The 18758-nt window shown below is 42.1% G+C and overlaps 1 protein-coding gene across 1 annotated transcript in view; it reads left to right on the top strand.

The window, feature by feature from the left end:
- The window catches only part of SMC5 (structural maintenance of chromosomes 5), a 201628-nt gene that overhangs the window by 169904 nt on the left and 12966 nt on the right, over positions 1-18758 (top strand). The window contains 3 exon segments of the mRNA XM_030193855.1: positions 7512-7631; positions 15610-15789; positions 16229-16324. Coding sequence (XP_030049715.1) covers positions 7512-7631; positions 15610-15789; positions 16229-16324 — 396 coding nt within the window.

Raw genomic sequence — 18758 nt, forward strand, 5'->3', positions numbered from 1 at the left:
TAAACTTACAATGTTACATAGAGGGGCATAATCAAAAGAGGTGCCAAGTTTTCCTGAGGACGTCCTTGCAGGATGTCCCGGCGAAGGGGCGGGGAAACCTGTATTATTAAAACAAGATGGGCGTCCATCTTTCGTTTTGATAATACGGTTGGGGACGCCCAAATCTCAACATTTAGTTCATCCTTAGAGATGGTCGTCCCTAGACTTGGCCGTTTCTGATTTTCGGCGATAATGGAAACCAAGGACACCCATCTCAGAAACGACCAAATGCAAGCCCTTTGGTCGTGGGAGGAGCCAGCATTCATAGTGCCCTGGTCCTCCTGACATGCCAGGACACCAACCGGGCACCCTAGGGGGCACTGCAGTGGACTTCATAAATTGTTCCCAGGTGCATAGCTCCCTTACCTTGGGTGCTGAGCCCCCAACCCCCCCCCCCCCCAAACCCACTCCCCATAACTGTACACCACTACCATAGCCCTAAGGGGTGAAGGGGGGCACCTACATGTGGGTACAGTGGGTTTGTGGTAGATTTTGAAGGGCTCACATTTACCACTACAAGTGTAACAGGTGGGGGGGGGGGGGGGGGGATGGGCCTGGGTCCGCCTGCCTGAAGTGCACTGCACCCACTAAAACTGCTCCAGGGACCTGCATACTGCTGTCAGGAAGCTGGGTATGACATTTAAGGCTGGCATAGAGGCTGGCAAAAAAATATTTAAACATTTTTTTTGAGGGTGGGAGGAGGTTGGTGACCACTGTGGGAGTAAGGGAAGGTCATCTGGTCAGTTCGGGCAGCTTTTTGAGGCTTGGTCGTAACAAAAAATGGACCAAGTAAAGTTGCCCAAGTGCTCGTCAGGGACACCCTTCTTTTTTTCCATTATGGGTCGAGGATTCCCATGTGTTTGGCATGCCCCAGTCCCGCCTTCACTACGCTTCTGACATGCCCCCGTGAACTTTGGTCGTCCTCGCGACGGAAAGCAGTTGAGGATGCCCAAAATTGGCTTTCGATTATGCCGATTTGGGCGACCCTGGGAGAAGGACGCCCATCTCCCGGTTTGTGTCGAAAGATGTGTGCCCTTCTCTTTCGAAAATAAGCCTGATAGTAACCTACGGAACTTTGTAAGTAAGTCCAAGTGCTTTGAATAGGAGCCCCATAGAGTTCCCGATTTTCAAAAATTCTTTATTAGTGGCACTATAGCACATTCTGTAGCATGATTGGAGTGCTACAAAATCAGAAAAAGTACATACTGTACTGTATACCTAGTAGCATTGCAACTGGTAAACATAAATTATAAAACGGTTTTGTAAAATAAATTTTGTGATTAATGTTTTCTCATTTTACTTCTCTTCCTCGCTGTAAGGTCATGCTAGCGTCTCAATAATATTATATCATAGCTAGAGTGATTACATGCACTTCTCATTTTAGTCACATCTCTCCAATTCTGAAATCATTACACTGGTTACCTGTTCAGTGTCACATTGACTTTAAGATTTTGTTGCTTGTTTTTAAGGCTCTCAACTATGTTTCTCCTAGGCTGTGCTATACTTTGAGGTTTTACCAACCAACACGTTCCCTGAGACCCTCTCAGAAGAGCCTCCTTGATGTACCATCTTACTGCCTTGTCTTACCGCCTTGTTTGACTGGAAGAGTATATATCTTCCATTTTTTATATTATAGGACCAAAATTGTGGAATACTTATTGAGCTTTGTACATTACAAATTATAACACAATTCAAGAAAAAACTAAAATATGGACATGCTAATGAAACAATAGATATATACATTAGTGGAACCCGACCCGTTTCCTCAACAATGAAACGGGCCCTAGGAAGACTCTAATGTAAGCGATTTTTGTCTCTCCCCTGCCCTCCCCTCCCTGTCCAGCGATTCTTCCCTCCCTTCCATGTCCAGCGATTCTCCTCTTCCCTGCCCTCCCATCCGTGTCCCAGGATTCTCTTCTCTCCTGTCCTCTTCTCCCATCCCATCCATGTCCATTGATTCTGCTCTGCCCTGCCCTCTCCTCGATGTGCCGCGATTCTCTCTTCCTTCATACCTCATCGTTTTTTGGCTGGCCTGGCTGGCTTTCTTTCCGTTGGTAACATCCTGATGTCAGCTCGCCTCCACGTTCCCTTCCCTCTCACTGTTCTGCCCTCTGACGTCATTACGTTTTGACGCGAGGGCGGGGCAGTGAGGGGGAATGGAATGCTGGAGGCTGGCTGACGTCATAAGATGTTACGAACCCAGGCAGCCAGACAGCGATGGAACGTTGGAAGTGCAAATTATTATATGGGATATGCAGCTGGCAACACTAGCCAGGGATCAAGCACAGAACAACATTAAGTGGTAGACAGTGTAAGACAATGAGAATGAAATAATACCCAATTGGTAATAACTATTTTTACACGTTATTTAGTTTACATATGCTAAAAGGTAGCAAGGCACACACCCATATAGCTTGATTCTCCGACAGCAAGCAGGCTCCAGTGGGGGGAAAAAATAACATACCTTGAATCACGTGATTAATTGTGATTACAAATTTTAATCAAAATGTAGCCCTAAATAAAGAATAAAAAGTAATGAAAAAATATGAAATACAAAATACAAATTGACAAATTACAAATTAGAGAATCTAAAACAGCATACAGAATAGCTATAAACAGCCGTACAGTTTTCACAGCCTACTTCAGAAATGCAGCTCTATTAAAAATATTTTTCATACGCGTAACAATCAAAACTAATATGTATCAATTTACAACTATAGGAGACTGCATTCAATGAAGCCCATATATTGAACAGCACACAACAGTGCTCTTGTTCTGAGTTCCACCCTTCAGTCAGGAAGTACCTTATCTAGTGGTCAGTTCCACCAGGTATACTTGAGTTGCTTGCTCAGTATCAAAAAACTGTTTGCCCGTCAGTTACGCACAGCTTTGCAGGGTACAACAAAGCAAACTTCACTTTCCTTTGGAAGAGTTTTGTACATATGGGGGAGAATTCTTGCACTGAGCTGACACTTGTGAAATAACCCCTCTCCCTCTCACCACCAACCCCCTCCCTCCATCTGATTGCATAAATACAACTTAATAGGAGTAAGTCGGTATAAGTTTAGATTTTTTTTAAGGTGTAAGCAAATGTGTGGATAAGGGTGAGTTGAGTGATAGTGTTTTTGGAGTTTCAGATGACTTTAACAAAGCTCTCTTATTAGTAAGGAAATGTAAGACATCAGGGAATAGGAGGTAATCACCAGTTTGATTAGGAACTGGCTAAAAGACAGCAAACAGTAGTGCTAAGTGGTCAGTTTTTCAAATGGAAAAGGGGTCAGTAGTAGAACTCCCCAAGGTTAGTACTGAAAGCTGCTCTGTTTAATGCTCTTCTGGAAAAAGAAATGATGTATTGAAAGTCATAAACGGCAAGAAAAAAAACCAAAAGGAGGCCCACAATGCACAACTAGTAGTAAAATATGGTGCCAAGTACCAGACAGATGAGCAAATAGTCCATATACAGCAGCTCTTTATTGTACAAACTTGTAAATGGGTATCTAAATGACAGATGAAATTTAGTGCAGACATGTACAAACTGCTGCATATAGGGAAAAATAATTTCAACTACAGGTGCAAAATGTTGGGTTCTGAGTTAGGAGTCACTAGCTAAGAAAAGGTACCGAGGTCATTGTGGGCAGTATGTTGAAATTTTCAGCAGAATGTGTCATGAATGCTAAATGTAATTTTGGGGTTATTCAGAAAAAACTAGGACTAGGGGGCACATCATGAAGCTACAAAGTAATAAATTTAAAACAAGTCGGAGAAAATATTTCTTCACTCAACATGTGATTAAACTCTGGAATTCGTTGCCACAGAATGTAGTAAAAGCAGTTACCTTAGTGGGGTTTAAAAAAAGTTTGGATGGCCTTCTAAAGGAAAAGTCCATAGACCATTATTAAAATGGACTTGGGGAAAATTCACTGCTTATTTCTAGGATAAGCAGCAGAAAATGTATTGTACTTTTTTGGGATCTTGCCAGGTACTTGTGATCTGGATTGGCTACTGTTAGAAACAAGATGCTGGGCTTGATGGACCTTCGGTCTGTCCCAGTATGGCAATACTTATGTACTTATGAGATGAGAGAGAGAACTGGATTTAATACATGCGTTTCTCAGAAGTTCAAGTCTAGTTACCTTGTCTACAGTCAATATTTTTCTGTTTTCATAAGGCTTGCAATCTAGGTTTGTACCTGAGGGAATGGAAGGTTGAGGGACTTGTCTGAGATATCAAGAGAGTGACATTGGGATTCCCTCGTTGCCCAGCCTCTGTTCTCGCCATTAGGCTACTCATATACTCTGGAGGAGAGAATAAACCTATTATGCCGCTGTATAGGTCTCTTGTACAACTACAACTTGAGTATTGTGTGCAATTCTAGTAGCTCCATTTTAAAAAGAATATAGTGCAATTAGATTCAGAAAATATGACAAAAATGATATAGGGGATGGAACACCTCTCAAGACTAAAATAAGTTAGGACTATTCAATTTAGAAAAATGACTGAGAGGCGATATGGTAGAAGTTTATAAAATCAAGTGGTGTGGGAGGTTTAAATAAGGAACCAGTTGTTCAACCTTTCAACTAGTACAAGAGAGCACTCCATGAAACAACCAGCAGATAGGACATTTTCTACCATTTGTTTTCATTCATTCAGCCCCTAATTAAGCTGTGGAATCTCTTATTGGCCAAGGCAGTTAACTTACCTGGGTTCAAAAGGTTTGGACATGTTCTAGAAGAAGTCTATTAAAATGGTTAGACAGACAGGTTGGCAAAGCCATTCCTTATCTCTGGAAATGAGGTATGAGAAATCTGATGTACCTTTTGGGATCTGTGGGATACTTGTAACCCAGGCTATCAACTGTCAGAGACAGGATGCTGGACTCGGTGGAACTTGGTCTGACTCAGCATGGCTTTTCTTACGTTCAGTTACACCATTATCTTTAAATAATTCACCTAATTTTATGCAACGGCCATAAACAAGGGTAAATCATTCCATAAAGGTCAGAGGCGAAAAGACCTCAAACGTTTTTTCAGTTCTCTAGCTAAATGGCTTAAAGGGCAGAAAGTTATCATTTCTGATCATAAACTTGTCGTGATAACATTTGATTGTTTCATTACATTTGAGTAGCTTACCTATATCAATATTCAGTTTTATCTGCAAAACCCTGAAGGCCCCCATTTCACCTACTGCTGCCTCAGAAAATGTTTATTTTAAAAAAGCAAATACTTGACCAATCACTATTCTACCATTATGTCATGTAAAGCTTCTTGAAGATGAGAGCCATTCATACTTCTGCTTTGTCAGTCAATTAGTAGTTTTCTGGAAGCTCAGTGGTGCTTAGACGATGATTCTGGCTGAACTAAGGCCAGTGCCGGACAGACTTCTATTACATATATGACAAGACAGATTGGGATAGGCTGGAGTAGACTTTGACAGCAACTCCAGTAATTGGAACATAAGGACAGTGCCAGGACTTCTACAGTCTATGGCAAAGAAAGACCAGGATGAAGTATTTTATACCACATGGTTTAATTATGCATTGATAACGTGTGATTACTGGGCAGACTGGATGGACTGCTCAGGTCTTTATCTGCTGTAATCTGCTATATTACCGTGTAATCTTGAAAGCAGAGTATTCTCCTAGTACTCTAGTGATTTCCCCATTCTCATGGCAGACAAAATGGCCAACTTGTTCACAAAGTTGAGACGTTGACCACTGTTGACCTCAGGGCACCCTCAACCTCATTGTGGAGGGGGCCTGATAGAAGGGTATGCAGTGTTTCTAAAAACAAACATGCAGTTCCTGGTCTGTCACAGACTCTGGTACATCATCCAGGCACAAATTGTTTCTGCGCATCCAGTTTTCCAAGTTATCAATTTTTCCTTCTACTGCCTCAAGCCATTTCAAAATCTCTGCTCATTCCCTACCAGCTTCCTGTGCTGTGTCTTCCACCTCAACCAACTGAACTTGGAATACTCCCACATCGGTGTGGAGGATCTCCATCCTATTCTCCAAGGATTCCATTTTGTCATATAATGTCTGAAACCTTTTGTCCCAGGACTTCTCCATAAACACCATCACTTCTTTGGAGATTTCCATAGTCCAAGCAGATCTCATGGATGCCTCAGGTGAGCAAGCCATGTCTGCCATTTTAGAATCCGCTACACGGGTCTTTTCACGGTTGTGCCTAGGAAGATTAAAGGCCATAGAAGAGGAATTCAGGTACCTCCTAGGTCTTGGCTGCTCCTTGATTATTTCCCCTGAACCAGCTAAAATTGGGGTGTTAAGTCATCAGGGCCGAAGATCAGTGGTCTGAGCCCTCCTGCTCATCCACGTGATGTCACCAGAGTACCTATTCAATGCTTTTAAAAAGTTCTATTTAGAACTTTTTTTTATATTTTTGAATCAAGCACCTTTGTAAATGCCTATAAACTAGGCTGAAGCACAGGTATTCATTCCGGTTGAAACATTGAGCTTGGAGGGAGAATCTGGCTTTGAGTTCTTTACAAATTCTTTTAATACTGATAAGTCTAATGTCTCATTGAATGTGTTTTGTATTGTTTATATTTTTCAATGTTTAGGTTTATATGGACTAGCTTATTAACTTTGAAGGAAGTGCTGTTTCATATTTCTTTTTCTAGTATGCACCAGTAACATCCTTTAGATTTACATGTTGAATTTCCTTTCATAATTTTAGCGATACTTTTTCAGTATGTTTTATGCTTTTTGTGTGAAGCAGTATTGTTGTCTTTTATTTTATTTTTTTTTGTTACATTTGTACCCCGCGCTTTCTCACTCATGGCAGGCTCAATGCGGCTTACATGGGGCAATGTAGGGTTAAGTGACTTGCCCAGAGTCACGCAATATCGTTTTTATAGTTTCATTGTTTTCTTTTAGTTTGTATGGAGGAGTGACCTAATGGTTAGTGCAGCAGGCTTTGATCCTGGCAACCTGGGTTCGATTCCCACTGCAGCTCCTTGTGACCTTGGGCAAGTCACTTAACCCTCCATTGCCCCAGGTACCAAAACTTAGATTGTGAGCCCTGTAATGACAGAGAAAGTACCTGCAAATAATCTGTACAGCGCTGTGTATGTTTGTTAGCACTGTAGAAATGATTAGTAGTAGTAGATTTTATACTTGATTGATATTAGTTTAGATAGATAGATATGTTTTTATGATTTTCATTTTTGTGATTTTGTTATCCATTTGACAGTGATGCAGCCTGTGTTTGGGTGAAGTATGTCCATGTCTGGCTTCTGTTTGATTCTCCTGCAGTTTGCAATAATAAAATCATTTTGAACTTGGCAGTTGATGTTAATGTACACTGTCCTACAGAAGGCTAGTTTGAGAATTTTATATCTAAAGCCTGATTTATACTTCGTAGATGACTTTTAAATGATCCTATTGATGCAAATATTCATAGAATGCTGCAGTACTAGTCCAATGATTTTAACTCATTTGTGCTTGTTTTCAGGTAAAAGAAAAGTGGCTGAACCCTCTGAAACAGCTAGTAGAACAAATCAATGAAAAATTCAGTTTATTTTTTAGTTCCATGCAATGTGCAGGAGAAGTTGATCTACACACAGAAAATGAGGTAAGAAAGTTAGGATTTTATGTTTGGTCTTTGTAATTTTATTGTAAATGTTTTTATTGGAACCCACATAGTTAATAGATGGGCTATAAATGAAAAAAAAATACATAAAATAAATTCTGTAGCTTTCTAAACAATTTTTAGCAGCTTCTTCTTTTTCGTTTTGACTGTCAGATGAATCAAAACCAGTTGGGTTTTATTCCCTTTTAATTCTATGAGGACAAGCAGGATACTATATTCTCACAGAGGGAGGTGATATCATCCAACAGAGCCCACATGGGAGAGTTTCCCAGGTCATTTTCAGGAAGCTTTTGAAAACATTGATGCACATGAGAACCTTCCCTCCTGCCACTGTTGCATGGGACCTGATCAGTCTCGTTTTTTTCTGCAGAGCAGTAGAGACTTACTAGTTAGCTTTCCTTGTTAGTGCTTGAGGTTTAGTTGTGAAGAGATTTTTTTCTTCAGAATTTGCCTGTTATGGTGTGTAAGTCCTGTCTGAACCATGTGGGGCCTTAATCCCCAGTAATTTTCCCCTTAGATAGGTTTTTTGGCACTTTTTAATTTTAATTTTTGTTTATGTAGTCCACTAGGCCCTCCTAGACTTTGGGCAGCTATCCAGGTACTTTTTTCACATGTGCGCGTTTGGTTTTGCTGTGGCTACTTTTCCCATGTTCCAGCAGAAAGCTACCAGTGGCTTTAAGAAGTGTACCCAGAACAACAGGACCAAGTCCATTATGGGCACCTGTAACTGGTGCCTACAATACCTGAGTCTCAGTCATGATGCCTCTTGTAAACTATATTTGTAGATGTTAAGGAGAGGCATCAAAGGTCATGAGAAGTAGTGTAAAACAATTTTTGGTGCCAAGAAGTTCAGTCCATCAACATTTACATTGGGATCATCAGTCTCCATGGTTTTAGAACTGCATCAGACACTGGGAACATATCAACATCAAGGGGCTCTTGACCTATCTTGATATCAAGCATTGATGGAGACCATCAGGGCAGCATCCTCCGATCTCCCCCAAGAAGAGAAAGGATTCAACCTCATCCTCTTCAGTGTCGAGGATAAAGGATAGAAAATGAAGCGTAGGGTTAAATGGTCAGTATTCTCAATGGAGAAGGGTTATTAGTGGGGTTCAAACAAAACAGTGAGGTGGATCCAAGGAGGATAACAATGAAGTCTTTATTGGGGTTGCCTTTAAAATACGACCCGACATGGCCGTGTTTCGGCTCGAAGGGCTGCCTCAAAATTGCAATCACAAAAAATACTAATATATAAAGAAATATATAAACCAATTTAAATACAATAAAAATACTTAAAGTTAATCCTTAAAAATTGTGTGTTATATGATGGTATGTATTTTTTTATATTTTTTATTTTTGTATGTTCATTGCCAAAAAGTTCTTTATGTATTATTTTAGTCAACAGACAATGTATATCCATGTCTTTTTTTATGTAGATCCATCAAGACACCCGAGGCAGGCCTTCGGGCCAAAACACGGCCGTGTCGGGGCATATTTTAAGGCAACCCCAATAAAGACTTCATTGTTATCCTCCTTGGATCCACCTCACTGTTTCCTTTGTACTTCTCACGGTTTTGTGAGGTTTGTTCCTCCTTTTTTGTTTTTGGTTTGATAGTGGGGTTCCCCAGGGGTCTGTGCTGGGTCCGCTGCTTTTTAACATATTTATAAATGATCTAGATATGGGAATAACTAGTGAGGTAGTTAAATTTGCTGATGACACAAAGTTATTCAAAGTTGTTAAATCGCAAGAGGATAGTGAAAACTTGCAAGATGACTTTACAAGACTGGGAAACTGGGTATCCAAATGGCAGATGACGTTTAATGTGAGCCAAGTGCAAAGTGATGCATGTGGGAAAGAGGAACCCGAACTATAGCTACGCAATGCAAGGTTGACGATACTTTGAAACCCTCTGCTCAGTATTTTGCGGCGGCAAAGAAAGCAAATAGAATGTTAGGCATTATTAGGAAAGGAATGGAAAATAAAAACAAGGATGTTATAATGCCTTTGTATTTCTCCATGGTGCGACTGCATCTTGAATACTGTGGGCAATTCTGGTCACCGCATTGCAAGAAATATATACTGGAATTAGAAAAGGTACAGAGAAGGGCAACAAAAATGATAAAGGGGATGGGACGACTTCCCTATGAGGAAAGACTGAAATGGCTAGGGCTGCTCTTTAGCTTGGAGAAAAGACGGCTGAGGAGAGATTTGATAGAGGTATATAAAATACCGAGTGGAATAAGTAGACGTGAATCACTTGTTTACTGTTTCCAAAAATACTAGCATTAGGGGGCTCACAATGAAGCTACAAAGTAGTAAATTTAAAACAAATCGGAGAAAATATTTCTTCACTCAACGTGTAATTAAACTCTGGAATTCATTGCCAGAGAATATGGTAAAAGCAGTTAGCTTAGTGGGGTTTGAAAAAGGTTTGGATATCTTCCTAGAAGAAAAGCCCATAAGTCATTATTAAAATGGACTTTGGAAAATCCATTGCTTATTTGTAGGATAAGTAGCATAAAATGTACTGTTTTGGGATCTTGCTTATTTGTAGGATAAGTAGCATAAAATGTACTGTTTTGGGATCTTGCTAGGTACTTGTGACCTGGATTGGCCACTGTTGGAAACACAATACTGGGCTTGATGGACCTTTGGACTGTCCCAGTGTGGCAACACTTATGCATTTATGTACTTCAGGGATGCTGTTGTGGGATGTCGAGCAAGGACAAAGTGCACTGACATCGTTCCCCTTGAAGCACAGTTCTGAGAGCATCAAGTACCCAAGGTCACCAGTGCCCTCAAAGCATCCTTGAAGTGAGGGTTGCTAGCCCTCCTTGACATTGAACAGGGCACGTCAGCCTCCAGGGACCCAAGACCCTGCCCCCAATATACCTAAGGTGTCTCTGAAGGATGTGACCGTACCTTCTGAGGCCTAGTCTTTGTTGATGGCATCCCTTGAGGAACGTATTGTAAGTAGATTTGAGGAACGCATGGAATGCTTCTTTGCATGGCGAGAAACTATGGAATCAAAGGCAATCGTGCCAAAGTTGGAGATGATACAGTCCATTTTCAAAATCCATGCAGTGCCTGCAGATAATGCGTCAACACTGAGGTCTCGAAGGGCATCAGGATTGGTGCACTCTGTGCCAGTATGAGTATTCAGCCCTTTGGGTGAAGAATCTTCTCCTACAGACCAGAAGTCCTTGATGTCTCAACACCCCAGGTCCAGGCCTGACCATGGTGTCAGTCATTCGAGGTATCAAGTTTTCAAGTTTATTTAAAGACTTATTAGGTAGACAGAGATTCAGACATCTCCAGGGAAGTATTTTTATGCGTCAGATTCTGAACGCTCCTGAGCATCTGAGGAGGCACTAGAGGTCTTCTTAGAGGAGGGGTCCCTTGGTCTTCTCTCAGATCCCTTCCCACCACATGAGAGGTGGAAATCTGTCACGGAACCCGGGATGGTGAGCCCTTGGGCTGCAGCCAGGCTGCAGCAGACAAGTCCTCTGGGGAGGCGCAGAGCAGAGGTGAACCAGGCACTGAATACAAACAAGGTACCAGACATGGCAAATAGACAGGGCACACTCAAGACAAGCAACAAGCACCACCAGAAAAGGGAGATAGACCACTCAGGCGGGCCACAAGGCCGATCTAGAACCCACTCTTACAGAGTCCAAGCATACAGGCCTCACGGCCGAACTGGAACCAAATCATACCAGAGGGAAGGGAAAAGAAACAGAACGGAATCTCTTGAACAAGTACTACTCAAGCAGTGCACACACACTACACTAAACAGAGCCACAAACAAGGGGTCAAAAGACCCTACACACAGGCACAAAGAAACTGAAGGGGAAAAGACAACCCCACTTAGACTCACATGGTAGAAACCACAAGTAAAAGATAAGAAAACCACACAGGAAGGAAGCACAGGACTGGGCTTAGAACCCTAACTATAAATGAATAGTCCTAACCAAGTCAAACAGACATCACACAGAGAGGTAGCACAGGGCTGGGCTAGTAGTCCTAGCTAAACAGAAGAACCACCCACTCAAGCACAAACAGAACCAAACAGAGAGGACACCCTGCGCTGTGCTAGATCCACAGCTATAAACGAATAATCCTAACCAAGAAACAGAAATCAAACAGAGAGGTAGCTCAAGGCTGAGCTAGTAGTCCCAGCTAAATGGAAGAACTTTCCACTTGTGCCACACAGTGAGGCAGCTCAAGGCTGAGCTAGTAGTCACAGCAAACAGAAGAACCACCCACTCAAACAGAATCAAACAGAGATGATGCACAGGACTGTGCTAGTAGACACAGCTAAATGGAAAAACAGCCCACTCGTGCCATGCAGAGAGACCGCTCAATGCTGCGCTAGTAGTCACAGCTAAACGAAAAAGCAATCCACTCAAACACAACCAGGAACCTCACAGAGAGAACTCAAACAGAAAGCACACAGGAAAAACTCAACTCAAGGATAAGGAAAGCCACTAATGAAGGAACACTCTAAGCTGTACCATACAGCACTCAGGAAAGAGGGAAGCCACTCAAAGGAATACTCAAGGGTGTGCCACCAGGCACTCAAGGAAAAAGGAAAGCCACTCATAGGAATACACAAAGCTGTACCATACAGCACTCAAGGGTAAAAGGAAACCACCTATAGGAATACACAAGGCTGTGCCACTCAAGGATCAAGGGAATCCACTCACAAGAATGCACAAGGCTGGTCATTCAGGACTCAAAGGTAAAGGAAAGCCACTCATAAGAATACACAAGGCTGTGCCAGACAGCACTCAAGGATAAAGGGAAGCCACTTATAGGAATACACAGGGCTGTGCCACAGTGTCAAATAACAGTCACTAGAGACAAAGGGAAAAGCAAGCAAACAGGGAAAGCTGCCTTTAAATGCACAAACAGATAAGGAGCAAGAATGACAAGAATCAGGAGACAAACACAGCAGACAAAGAGTTAAAGCAGGCTAAAGGGAAGGGCTGCTTCTAATATACAAGTCAGAAAGAAGCAGGGCTTACACTGCAGTCAAAGTTTTAAAGCAAACAAAGGGAAAAACAAATGATGTTCTTACCAGAACTCAGCCAGCACCCACAGCCAGGTAGGGAAAGGAAAGGCAGGCAGAGACAGAGCACACCCAGCTGCATGGAAGCAAGGTAATCAAGGAAAGCAGCTGGGCTGGCAACAACCGGCTCTCTGAACAGTGAAAGGTAACAAGGGAAACCACACAAGGAAACAGAACAGGCTTAAGCTGGAGAGTCTAGACAACAAGGAAAGAATATATTCAGATTTAAACCAGAACCACACACACACACACAGAAAAACAGGACTTTGCTTGGGAGCAAAGTTAACAGGCTGGTAATCCATACAGGTTTAAAGCAGAGCAGCCCACACAGAGAAACAGAAGAGGGCTTTGCTTGAGAGCAAACCTAACAGGGAAGTAATCCATACAGATTCAAACCAAAACCACTCATACAGGGCTCAAGGCTGTGCCCAAAGGCACAGCATAACAAGAAGACCAGTTCCCTCAGAATCAAACATTAGTACAAAAAGAAAAAGCAAAATAGACCTGTTGCAAAGGCAACGCAGGAAAGCTCCCTGGGTCCTTATAAAGGAGTAGGCTGACGATGTCACAAGTAGGAAATGAAGCAGAAGCAGGGAAACCAAATCGAGGCTTGGCCTCAGGGACACCAAAGCGATGCTTGGCTAACAGGAAGAACAACAACAAGAAAAAGACAGACTGGAGAGGTCACAGAGCTAGATACAGAGAAACAGTATGTCTGGACATAAGGGCACGGCCACAACCATGACAAAATCTTCCCCAGGGGAACACTCCTTCTTTGATTTTATACAGGAGATGATCAAGTCCATCTCATTTCAGTTGGAAACCGAGGATGACCTCAGAGCAGAGACATTGGACATCCTCCAGTTTGATGATCCCCCAAAGGAGGCTGTGACAGTGCCTATGCACAGAGTCCTGAAGCTAGTACAGATGAAGATGTGGGAGCCCCCCCTTTCTGACACAACAGATCAAGATGATTGGCTGGTCAGGAGCACATCAGAGAAACGGGCAAATGAATCAATGCGCATGACCATTCAGTTGCTGGAACTACTAGGGTTTATCATAAATTATCCCAAATCCCAACTTGGCCCATCTTAATGATTGGAGTTCATAGGAGTCCTGCTAGACATGATTCCTGCAGCAGTGGATAGAATCTCAGACTTTGGTAGTTACACAAGCAGTTATTGGCGTGGTAGGCCACATAGCTTCCATTGTGCATGTAACTCCCATTGCACACCTCAGTTTGAGGCAAGCTCAATGAACCCCGTCTTCTCAATGGTCACAAGCCAGGGGGAACCTGCAGGATGTACCACCGGTCATGACTCCTCAATGATTAGGATGTGGAAATGGGTCATATCTCATTTGGGATGTTCCTCAGAGCCACTTAGCTGGTGGGGAATAGCAATTATCTGGCAGTCAAGCTGAGTCAGGTCATGCAACCTCAAGAGTGGTTTCTGGACATAGGCATAGCCCAGAAGATCTTTTGAGTGTTGCATCCCCTCAATAGATTTTTCCACTCTCATCAACAAGAATGTCCCTCAGTTCTGCTTCAGACTAGGATCATACAGCAGGCTAGCCTTGGATGTCTTTCTCCTCCTTTGGGGGAAGAGTCTTCTGTATGCTTATTCTTCTACACCTCTCATAATGAAAACTCACTTGAAATTGAGGCAGTATTGGGGAACCACAGTTCTAATCTCATGCCGTTTCTCATAGCCATGAATCCCTTTCTTTGACATTTGTTCTTCCCTAAAGCCTGAAACACACAATTAGACACATGTGGACATCAGTGCTCATATCACAGGCCCTAAATGCTGTCTAAAACCTCCTTAGGTCATATGGAACAAGTACTTTCAGTATGCTTCACCCAGTTTCCAATAGTTTAAAGCAGTGGTTCCCAAACTTTTTCAGTTCACAGCACCCTTCATGTCTGAGCAACTTTTTGTGGCACCCCCCCCCCCAACCTCCGCCCCCCAGCCACACAGGTCTCCGCCCCCCCAGGCACACAGATCTCCATCTTTTTATCTGCACAAATATATCAGTGCTAGGGTGTCCCTATAACCAGCCCCTCCAAATAACACACTGATTACGATTTATAACAAATTACTATCCTACCTATGAAAAGTTATTCCATTATTATACTTCCTCATTGTACATCTGTATGCTGCACAAGCCAGCATGTTTAAAAATATAAGAGATTAAATAAGAAATGCTACCAACAATAAAGAATGACAACTCGGAAGCAGCAGCTCATAGGTTTGCTTGCTTTTTTTTGAATGGGAATGGAAACAGACTATTGACCTATTGGCTTCAATTTTTTGACTTCATCCTGTCTCCTGTTTTCATCCAACCTCTTTAGCAGTCGCCTCTGAGTTCCGAATGCCGTCTACTCTCTGTCCCCATTGGCCGCGACAAAAAAAAAAAAAGTGCAGGGCCTCAGCAGCCTTCAGGGATGTGCTGTCGGTTCCTCTGCCCCCGCTGATGTCATCTTTCATTTCCGGGGGCAGAGGACTAGCAGAACTGACAACACATGCTTGAAGGCTGCAGCAGTCCTGCGCTTGTTTTTTTTTTGTTTGTTTTTTTGTTTTTCTGCCGCTGCTGTGGGCAGTAGCAGTTTGGGCAGGAGGGAGGTCAGGATTTGCCATGGCACCCCAGAGAGGTCACTGTGGTGCACAGTTTGGGAAACGCTGGTTTAAAGACCTCTACTTATTTCTGTAAAGAAATAAATTGGGTGGATTCTTGGGTCATATGCCCCATATGCTGTGCAAGTACTACATACTGTGGATCTGACAGGAGAGTATGTGAAACTGGAGTGTAGCATTTACACCATTAGGAAAAATGCCAATGATTGATTTTTTTGTGTGTGTTTTTTATTTTGTATTTCTTCACAGGAGGACTATGACAAATATGGAATTAGAATTAGAGTAAAATTCCGCAGTAGTGCCCAGCTGCATGAGCTAACACCACACCATCAGAGTGGAGGAGAACGCAGTGTTTCAACTATGCTGTACCTGATGGCTCTGCAGGAACTCAACAGATGCCCTTTCAGAGTGGTAGATGAAATAAACCAGGTGACGTATTAACTCTAAGGATCAAATTAAATATTCCTTAGATTGCACTGTTACTTCAAAAGCTGATATGTTACATATATAGATCAGTAAAATTATAATACTTCTATGAAAAATCAGGACACTGACACCTCCCCCCCCCCCCCCTAAGTAAATAGTAATTTAGATTGATAGCAATATGTTTAAATTCTTATGTTCCATTCTGGATGAAAGTCAAAAGATGTCCTACAGTTTGCATGCCCATTTTCAAAGAGAAACCCTATATGGGGTTTCCCCTTAAAAATGTGGCCAACCATCAGAACAGGGCTCCTGTTTTCAGCATGTTCATTTGTTAATAAGGTCAGCTTTCAAGTAAGTAACATCAGCATGGATAACAACAATGGTGTAAACCACTCTTGTAAAATTATTTTTCCTTTCTAAATGTTTTGTTATTTATCTAAAGGGAATGGATCCCGTCAATGAGAGGAGAGTTTTTGAGATGGTTGTGAAAACTGCTTGCAAGGAAAACACATCTCAGTATTTCCTTATTACGCCAAAGGTATGTAATAGTTTAGTTTATTGACTTAATAATGTCTTTCATTATACATGTAGCCCTACTTTGTGAACTCTTTACCCAGCTTACTGGGATAAAGTCACCATTCCATAAACTACCTAGGGAGGACTTGGCATGGATCCTTTGACGGGGGGAAGGGATTGCTAAGCATCAAGGCACTAAGCATAGTTTCCTTGTTATGAGGACACCAGATGCTGATGTGGTGTTCCAAAAATAAAGCCATTACTGGGAAAAGTAATTCTTTAAGTCCAAAATACAGTGTCTTACTCACAAATAACAACAACATTGGAATGTGTGCAGTGCATTGGAATAGGATCCTTTCTTCTGCCTCTTTGTGGGCAGACCCTGTTCTCCTTTCATGGACTCCTCAGTTTTGTTCACCTTTTCACCTGTCTTTCTCTCTGGTTTCTGTGTTCAGCACTGAATGAGTATTGCTTATACTCTTCCTTTCAGACTGTATCATATAACACTTGAGCTTGTCAGAACTGCAATCATGCACCTCTCACAGCCCCCTCATGAAACTCTGATTCAGTCCTTCCCTTCTGACTGCTTGGCCAGCAACTGGCTCCTCAGAACACAGGTTTCATTTCCAGGAGCAGAGAAACATCATATCTAGCTTCTCATTTTCTTAATTCTCTAGAGCTCCTTAATAAGCTACTACCACTTCAAATGGACACACTGATAGTACCATTTTTGGACACTTTGAAGATTCACTTTAAGTAGTGGTTTGTTTCCTCCTTCTCTCACTGTTCTGGTACATTTCATATGCTTCTCAATGGAGAAACACAGGCACTAGTAAAGGAGAATAAGAGCCCTCTTACATCCTTTTCTACCCATATAAAAAATATTGACAACAATATTTCTTTTAATTGCACAAGATGCTAATACATAAGAAAGCAAAGCACATTCCTGTAGTGAGCCTGCAATACCCACAACAGGTTTGGTGCGTAACACGAGCACTCCTATTCACAGGTTATCTGACTCTGTCCTACAGATATGAAAAGGTTATCTGTTGCACACAGACCAGAATATCTCACATTTTCCCAAAGAAATATTCCACACAGGAAATCCCATTAATCCATACAAACAGTAGGTCTGTAGTATACTTTCCACAGCAAGATGCATATAGAGTGACTTAAAATACAGAGAACACCATATCTCCAACAAATGAGTTTACTCCTTGGACATGCCTTGATACCTTTCTGAACCAGTAATTCCCAATCCACATTGCGTACATCAAACTGTATTTTCTAATACTGTCCATTCCCTAGTAAACATCAGATACTATAGCAATGTAGCTGTGACATAATGGAAATTATTTTAGAAGCATTTACATGCCTAGATTGCAAATATTCGCAAATAGCTATTTTAGAACACTGCCATTTGCATGTGTAGAACCCCTGAGATGCCAGGTATGGTTTGACAGTGCCAAAAAAAAATAGATGTGAACTTCCCATTTTACAGTGGGGAAACCACCTTTAAAGTAAACATTTTCTACATCAGCTTTTATTTGGGCCTCAAGGCACGCACAAATACCAGCTTGAAGGGGCAGGTACAAAAGCAAACAGAACCCTCTCCAACACCTTCCCTTTCAGATATAAAGCATCCTTCCCCCTGGACACCTCCATGACACTCCTGCTCCCCTCTAAACTGCCAGGGAAACTCCCTTAAAAGGGGGGCTACTTTGTCTTTCAAGGGGGCTGGAAGGGCCCAGGGTGTTTTATATGTGTTTGGGGGTAGGAGAGGAATCTTACCCTAACACCAGCCCCAGAATGGGTAGTGGACCTGGCATGGGGCACACTATCCTGTTGCTATAGCCAGGAACCTACAATGTCCCTGGATATAGCAACACGTTCGCATTGGGATGCAGTGTTTTACATTTGTTTTTTGTAAAAACACCGCTCCTACTTGACATGGCAGGCTTTCAACATCCTCCCTAGGTGTTTTTCAAGGGGGCTCTGTGTTCAGCAGAATCTTTTGTAAAATACAAGGGGAATTGTGCACTTCCTGACCAGGATGTCTCTATTCCTCCCTTAATGTCCTATGTAAAATGGGCTGCCTTGTGTCTAAAATACCAAGCACTCTCACTTCCAAATGAGGTGAACATTTACTGTCCCTTGGACCTGAAGTAAATAATTCTCAATAGCACCACAAAACAAAATCCACATACATTTACAGCAACACTGATACACCTAAACACTGTAGACCTTATGTCATATCCTCCAGGTTGAATGGATAGAAAATAATTAGGCCTTCTGTTCCTAGGTGTTCATGACTTGTAAATTTAGGTATTTATTTTCCAGCTAATTAAGAGGGGGATTTGAGGGTATAAAAAATTAGTATTATTAGTGTTCTCATCTGCCAGAGGAATCAATCATGTAGGTTTGTGTCACTTAGACATTGTTAGTACAGAATAGGC

Source organism: Microcaecilia unicolor, chromosome 2 (genome assembly GCF_901765095.1).
Source record: "Microcaecilia unicolor chromosome 2, aMicUni1.1, whole genome shotgun sequence".
NCBI classification, from domain to species: Eukaryota; Metazoa; Chordata; class Amphibia; order Gymnophiona; family Siphonopidae; genus Microcaecilia; species Microcaecilia unicolor.